At 35.8% G+C, this 7,928-nt stretch overlaps 2 protein-coding genes and 1 non-coding gene across 3 annotated transcripts; 1 reads left to right on the top strand and 2 right to left on the bottom strand.

Annotated features, from left to right (window-relative positions):
• Positions 1-713: 713 nt before the first annotated feature.
• On the top strand, positions 714-1,798 carry LOC113357076 (peroxisomal membrane protein 11A-like). The gene has a single exon (XM_026600343.1). The coding sequence runs from the start codon at positions 786-788 to the stop codon at positions 1,500-1,502; it is 717 nt and encodes a 238-aa protein (XP_026456128.1). The 5' UTR covers positions 714-785; the 3' UTR covers positions 1,503-1,798.
• Positions 1,799-1,991: 193 nt separating this feature from the next.
• Positions 1,992-2,063, bottom strand: TRNAP-AGG. Its single transcript has one exon. It is a non-coding gene; the product is annotated as a tRNA-Pro (tRNA).
• A 432-nt stretch (positions 2,064-2,495) lies between these two features.
• On the bottom strand, positions 2,496-5,038 carry LOC113357075 (probable NAD(P)H dehydrogenase (quinone) FQR1-like 2). The gene is made up of 2 exons (XM_026600342.1): positions 4,177-5,038; positions 2,496-3,013 (listed from the first exon to the last, which is right to left on the bottom strand). The coding sequence occupies exons 1-2, from the start codon at positions 4,725-4,727 to the stop codon at positions 2,785-2,787; spliced, it is 780 nt and encodes a 259-aa protein (XP_026456127.1). The 5' UTR covers positions 4,728-5,038; the 3' UTR covers positions 2,496-2,784.
• Positions 5,039-7,928: the final 2,890 nt, after the last annotated feature.

Below are 7,928 nucleotides of genomic sequence, written 5' to 3'. Positions count from 1 at the left end.
CATCATTAAAAAAAACATTTTAACATAAGTTTTTTTGACCATTTTTTTTTTCCGTTTACACTCATTATACTCATGTTTTGGGAAAAGAATTATTCAATTTTTATTTCTAAAGTAAAAGATTAAAAATTAAAATTAAAATAAAAATCAAAATAAATGAATAACAAATAAAATAAAATAAAACGAAGTAACAACGCAATTTATACCCGTTAGATAGGAAATTAAGAGAATAATTTATTTTTATTTTATTTTAAACTATTATGATACCTGTTATTTAAAAAAAAGACACCAAAATAACTTATTTTCCCTCTAAACTATGCATTTTTTTTTGTCAAACCATGCTCAAACCGGTCAAAACATTATAATTTACCATAAATGCGCTCACATCCCTCAAAACATTATAGTTTGCCAGAAACATGCTCACATCCGCCGAAATTGCCGGAAACGTGCTCACACCCGTCAAATCATGATAAAATCACGGCTTGAAACCTTGGGTAAAATGTACTTGGCACGCATATCAATGCCAAATCCGAAACCAGTAGCTGACATCTGAGTTGACCGTTCTCGAGAGAGTATCCCTCTTATCAGGGTATCCAGGCCAACAACCTACAGTATATTTAAGACATACAGATTTACCTTAATACCCAAATCACACACGTGCATAACGCTCGTGGAACCATCTGATGCTCGCAATAAGTCTCTGCAACTCTCACACGAAAGTTTAATGTCTTCTTCATCGTCACAGAAAAAGAAAACCCTATAATCGAGACTAATTTTCGCCGAGAACGATGAAGAAAGAGAGGGATTTTCTAAGCCACTTAGAAATTTACTTAGCAAAAAGAGATGGAATTGATAAACTTCTTAAAATCTCAAGGTACGCTTCAAAATTCATTTTAGCATCATCAGTCCTTCCTGAAACCCTAATTTTAAATCAACGCCTCAAAAGTTTCGAGTCAAGTGTTGGTGTCAGTCGAAAAGCTTTTCGATTAGGAAAGTTCGTTCAAGATTTAAATTCCTTAAGAAACTCAAATCTTGATTCAAATGAAGAAAAGGTTTTATCAATTATAGCTTATGGGGGTGAAGGTTTATATTTTTTTGTTGAACAATTTATCTGGTTAACAAAATCAGGTTTAATTGATTCAAAATATGCGTCTAGGTTACAAAAGATTAGTGCCTGGGCTGAATTTATAGGTTATTTTGGTAGTATTAGTATAAAAATTAGGGATTTGAAAGTCATAATTGAATGGGAAAAGCGTTTGAAATCTAGTATTGAGATCGCTATGCTGAGAGGAGATGTGTTTGTTGAGGAAATGAAAGAAGTGAAAAAAGTGGAAGAGAAGAAGTTGATGAAGAAACTTTCAATTGTTCAGGATTTTGCTGATGGATTAATGGCTTTATCGGATATTCGAGATGGAAAAGGATTTATTTCGAACCCACTTTTATTATCTTCTGCTGGTCTTTTATCTGCTTTGATTAGTACTCATAAAAACTGGGTTTCTTGCTGATCAAAACTGAAGCTAATAATGGTAAGATCGGATCAATGCAATCACTATTAGAATTCATAGGCAGCAAATATGTTAAAAGAGATTTTATACTCTTTCCATGAACCCATTGAAAGTTAGATTAGAATTTTGGGTTCACTTGTGTTTGTTTTTTTCTCTACTTGCAAATAAAATGATGCTGAATTTGCTGATATTAAAAATAGCTCCCACAGCGTTGGCAAATTATCATCAAGCTTTATTTGGATTGCAAACATTCTGTTTACATTCGAATTGAATTAATAAATTTCTTATTTATTGTATGTTTTTAATGGCGAGTTCACTTTATCATGTTACCTCTTCCGTCCCTGAATTTTAACCAAAATGGGGCACTTTTCGACTGTCTCTGGTCGTATTGCACTATAATAAGTAGCAATCTGAGGTTACTGAGCTCCATAAGTGGCGTTTGAAATAGGCAGCTGATCGGTAAAAAAACAAATCCCACAAAAATGCATTGGGGCAATTCGAGAATTGAACTCGGGACCTCCCGCACCCTAAGCAAGAATCATACCACTAGACCAATTGCCCTTTGGTTGGCACTAGCTATCCGTTCACTTCAGTGCACTCATTGAAATCGGTACGCCATTCTAAAAATCGGGGACTCCCATTACAATGCAGTAGAAGGCAGCGGCAACTGTTCAGATTCTTTTACTTCAGAACGTTAGGTGCAACCAGGGTCTCAACCACAACCAGACAAGCCTGGCTTCCCTAGAAGGCAGCAATTTGTTTTCCATGCACACCAGACTCTGGCTGGCGATTTCTTGGTTTAGTTTTAGACTGCAAACTGAACAGCAATCAAGGTCTCCAACATTCAATAACCAGGTGTCCACGGATGGAAAATATGTTTTCTTTTCTTTGACTGCAACCTACTAAATCCATCATACAGGCAATTTAAAGGGAGAAAGAGAACATATTTCTCAACCTTTTTTAAGTCATCCAAAGAAGTGTATTCTCAGAAAATCAAGAAACACAACACACTATTCATTATTATTTATTAGGAAATCCGTGAAACATAAGAATCCCAATCCATATACAACAATCTGAACAAATAATGGGTGTAAAATCAGTATGAATGAAATAGGAAACAAAACAAATGGTGAAACTAAAACAAAATGTTGAATGTTTACGCTGTAAAACTAAAACACATCAAACGCTGAGGACCAATCACAAATAGAGACAAACTGCTCTTTTAATATAGCAATGGACAAGGTAATCAATGTAAATTTATATTTATATTTGACTGAAGTTCTCAAGCTTGGACCAGCCTTTTGACCATGGCAGCCATGTATTGTCCCTGATGTTCTGCGAGTGCCAGTTCTGTCTCACTAGGTTCTCTCGTGCCATCACCTGCAAAAACTCCAGCACCATATGGAGAACCCCCTCTAATAGAATCCATCTTGAACATTCCTGCTCCGAATGTGTAGCCAATGGGAACAAATAGCATTCCGTGGTGCACTAATTGGGTAATCGCTGTCCAACTGTGTGACAGAGAGACCGAAAGTAAATGAAGGAGAGGTGCAAATTGACAAATATATGGTAAAAAGCTATATTTCAACCTAATTATTGAAGTCCAAGTACGAAACCATTGTTAGATATACAATATTTGCCGTGTTTGCAAATTCGATGAAACTCACATACAAGGATCCATGCCATTCAAATTGTGATATGTGTTTTTTCTCATCTCACTCCAAGCTATCATGTTGCTTCACATTAACCAAGTGTTATTGGAGCCGACATAGCAAGAGGGCACGATTAGAAGATGCAGAGATATACAATGAAAGCACAGAACACATGGCAAAACTAAAAACTTGCAGCCATTTTGATTAATCTAATAGCGCAAAACAGGAAAAGTATTCAAGAGCTTAGGATTCTGGAGAGATTGATGGATGGATGGTCTCCATAACGCAACGGTTGCAGGCAAAAAGAGACACACATGAGTAGGAGTTCAGGAAGAAAAAAATGACTTGTGTAGGTGTTCAGAAAAAAAGAAAAAAAAAAGGTTTGCTTGAATTTACAGGAGCAGAATTTGCTATCTCTCTTATCCTACTTGAGGAGAAGTTTAAAACATCTCTGGTGTCACAGTTTCCACTCTCCTCTACCTGGCAACCATAGTTGTAACTTGTAAGTTGTAGCAGTACAAGGTGACCTATACACGACGGGGTAACAGCTCAATTGTATCACTGCCAAGCGGAAACCTTTTGCAGCCAAGTCTTCATCTTCACAATCAGATAGTCACCCTAAATTTTTTTTGTACTAACCATAAGGTGCATAAATCATTATTGGATTATATGCACTTAGTTTCTACAAGTTCCAAGATACGTCGTGTAAATTCCCCAAGTGATGAATACATTAATGTGGTATGACATTATATGCCTAAACATGTAGAAACTTTCGTAGCTAATCCCCTTAATGTTTCATTTTACTAGCCAAATTCATTGTCTCATTTAAGCATCAAGTTCCACCCAATTTTCAATACTAAAGTATCGAAAGCCCATCAATGAGTACTGTGAAGGTAATATACATGATAACGTAAAACTAAGCAATTGGATACATAATTACCATACATTTGAACTAAATGTATTGGCAAGGGCAAAGCAAAACTGCTCAATATCAATCTTTTATGAGTGCAGGGTAAACTTACGCAGTGGTTTCTTGGCCTCCACCTTGTGTACCAGTACTCACAAAGAAACCAGCCGGTTTTCCAGCCAACTTCTGTTCCTTCCACAATCCTCCCGTAGAATCGAAAAACGCTTTCATTTGTGCCGACATACTCCCATACCTCGTTGGAAACCCAAACAATATAGCATCAGCCTTGACCAATTCTGCAGCAGAAATTACTGGGATTTCCTCATCTAATAAAGGAACCTTCATTTGTTCCAAAACATCCTGTGAAAGCGTCTCGGGCACACGATATAAAATGCCTTCAACACCATCAATTCCATCAACTCCTATTTTCATTCTCTTTGCCATTCCTTCTACATGACCATACATTGAATGAAAGACAATAAAAATCTTCAAATTTTCATTTTGTGTTGATGATCTTACTTCTTCAAATGAACCACTAAATGTAGTATTATCATTTTGTTCAACTGGTGTTAATCCAGCAACACCTCTTGGTGTTGGTGGTTCATTGTTTGATACACCCAATGGTGCTCTACTCTTACTTGGTACACAACCTCCTCCCTTTCCCATCTCTCTCTCTCTCTTTCTCTCTATATTACCAGCACATGAATAAAAAGTCTACAGTACCTGTTCTTTTTCAGGATCTTGATCTTCAACGGTGGAGATTCTTCCACTAATCAGCTTCGCCCTTGTATAAATGTCCAAGAACACTTCCTCTGAGCTGAGTTTTCCAGATAAAAAGATGCAATTGAGGAAAGTAAGAAGAATTATTAGGGTTTTGGTAGGTCTGCTGGGATTTGACCTAAAATGTTCCAAATTAGCATGAGATGCTGTTGGTATGTCAGAATATGATGAGGTTTTTAACTTTATTTGCAGGTTTTTCTAAGTTAGAGTTTGACTGATTAGCATGTCTTTTGTTATTCCAAATATTCTAATGTGCGCCCAGTGCGTAATTAACAAAAGACAACGAAAAATTATGATATAATTCATCCTTTAGATATGCAACCTTTTTGCCAGCGAATTTGCACGTTCATTCCCAGCTGGATTTTGACGTGGTGTGCCACAGTCACAGTGTAACAAATACTAAGTAATGTAGTGTAATTTTCTGGCACATTTCCCCCCTATTTATTTATTTATTTATTATTATTAATTATTTATTTTTGTAAGCAATGACCTCCAACAAGGCTAATGATCTCCTTCAACCGTTAGCATAAACCAAGAACGATTTTTTAGGGACCACGGTTTTTTGGGGACCATGGTCTTATTAGGCCAACCTCCCTATACTTATAAGGAGTGTCCCAAAGTTAGATAAATATCCATTTATCCTTTACTTTAATTTAAATTAAAACTAACTTAATAACTATATAAATCTAATCATATACATCTAATCTAAATGAATTTATTAACCAAAATCAAAATCAAAAGAGCAATCGAAAATTTTTAGTTTTGAAAAAAAATTTATTCTCTTCTTCTCTCTTTCCTTGACGTTCCTCGTTCGATTGAAAAACCCATCAATCTTTTTAATTCGTTTTTGGATAGGAAAATTGAGTAGAAATCATCAAAATATGGTTTAAATGGATGTTAAAGTGGCATGTTCGGTTAGGAATAGTTTTAAAAAAACTAGTTTTGTAACCGAACATTCTGAAACCAAGAACACGAAGAACACTTCGGTTATCACGAATTTAATTTTCATAACCGAACTCCGAGTTCGGTTGGTTCGCAAAAAATTCTAAAACTAGTTAGTAACCGAAGTCTACCCATAATACAAAAAAAAAATGTAACCGAACTGTGTTATTTTTCCTACTATGTTGAGTTATGATATAACCGAACTTTACCTACCTTGTTCGGTTGGTTCGCAAAAATTTCTAAAACTATATAGTAACCGAACTCTGCTTATATTCCAAAAATAATTTTTTTTTCCAATGTAACCGAACTGTGTTATTTTGCATACTATGTTGAGTTTCAATTTAACCGAACTTGTTCCACTATGTTCGGTTTGTTCGCAAAAAATCTTGACAAGCCGAACTCTTCACTAATTGCATACATGTGGAGTTCGGTTAGATATGTTGTTGGGTTAAAGTTTGCGAACCAACCGAACGTTACTCTGTAAGTCCTATAAACAAAGTTCGGTAACCTGCGTGTATGGAAAAGGTAACCGAACAACTAAAAACCTCCATTAAAGAACGAGTTCGGTAACCCGCGTATATGGAAAAGGTAACCGAACTACACTTTCAGATGAGTTCGGTAACCTGTTCTTCACATAAGGTAACCGAACAAGCCCAAATCTACCCTAAAAATTTACAGTTTTTTGAAAATTTGGAGCAATTCAACCAACATTATCTAAGTTTGAAACATACCTGGGTACCCAAATACTCTTCCTTCGGTTGTGGTTGGTAAAATCCTTTGTTTTTCATGTTTTCCTTCTTCATCTTCTCCAACTTTACTCTCTCAATAATTCTGCATAATCATTATACTAATCACTATGCTAACTATAACACTAACTAACACTAACCAATCATTACCAAAAAATTAATCAAGAGGGTAATTTAGGTATTAATATAAATATCTAGATAAGGGGTGACCTAGATTTACTTCTAATCTCTTTACCCAAAATAAAACCATGGTCCCCCCAAAATAACCATGGTCCCCAAAAAACCGTTCTAAGCCAAATAGGAGGAACATACCAGTACATAGAGGAATTGTTCATTTTAGCCCAAAGCAGAAGCTCATGCGCAATAGAGAGTTACAAGTCCTAGGTTGGAAAAAAAGATACATCCGAATAAAGAAGAAGCAAAAAACTAGATATCTTTAAAGATAACGTCCGTCCTTAGGTCACCATCAAACCTTCCTGAAGAAAACTGGTCAATAAGATCCTTAGCATCACTTTGTATGATAATGTGAGTAAGTTTTAGTTCCACATCCTTCTTTGGCATTGCCCATATAGCTTTAGCTTCAGTCTCCTCAACAGATTCCACATCAAAAACAATAGATTGAACAAAAAATAGATTTACTGGAAGATTTCTCATCACATAACATGCACCATTTTCCAGAGTAATGTCATGAAAAGCTCTATCAGTGTTATATTTTATCCATCTAAATGTTAGGGGCATCCGTGTATCATTATAGGTTATGGTGATACTAGAGGGGATATGTATTTTTTGCTTTCTAGTCAAGAGCATAGCCTTGGCGCTATTAATGACAATACAATGGGTTTCCTTAAGGTTTCTGAAGACAAGGTTATTTATACTACTCCACAAAGACCAAATAATGACAACACCTAAGCAATGTCTATCATAAGGAATTCTAGAAACAAGATCAACCAACCAGAAGTTAAGCCAATCAATAAAGGATTTATCTATAAAAGCATTAATATTAGTGCAAAAGAAGCAAGAAACCAAACATGACTAGCAAAAGGGCAGAGGACCAAAGCATGCATAACAAATTCATTAGGATCAAAGCATCTAATACAATCAACATAACCATAGGCATACTCTTGTGTGAATGAAAGTTTTAGGAGGCAAAGCATTCCTAGCAGCTTTCCAAACAAAAAGTTAAATGTGATGGGGTACATTAATTTTCCAAATGCACTTCCAAAATTTATTACAAGGGAAGGACCTAAGTCCCCTGAGTCCCGTGGCGGATTTAAAATAAAATTTGTCGTTCTTTGTAGGCTCCCAAGCCCTCCTGTGCATAACTGGCTTAACAGAATGGTGACTGTTAGAGCACTGCTCGGCCAAACTCGCAAGCGTTGCTATCTCAAGCTTGTTGTCA

Source organism: Papaver somniferum, chromosome 3 (genome assembly GCF_003573695.1).
Source record: "Papaver somniferum cultivar HN1 chromosome 3, ASM357369v1, whole genome shotgun sequence".
NCBI classification, from domain to species: Eukaryota; Viridiplantae; Streptophyta; class Magnoliopsida; order Ranunculales; family Papaveraceae; genus Papaver; species Papaver somniferum.
This window is presented reverse-complemented; position numbering and strand designations above follow the sequence as displayed.

Excerpts from the sequence above, each read along its gene's own strand:
- LOC113357076 (XM_026600343.1), top strand. The coding sequence starts at position 786 with ATGAAGAAAGAGAGGGATTTTCTAAGCCACTTAGAAATTTACTTAGCA.
- LOC113357075 (XM_026600342.1), bottom strand. The coding sequence starts at position 4,727 with ATGGGAAAGGGAGGAGGTTGTGTACCAAGTAAGAGTAGAGCACCATTG. Across the intron at positions 3,014-4,176 it reads GGAGGCCAAGAAACCACTGC|TTGGACAGCGATTACCCAAT; the intron begins GTAAGTTTACCC and ends TCTGTCACACAG.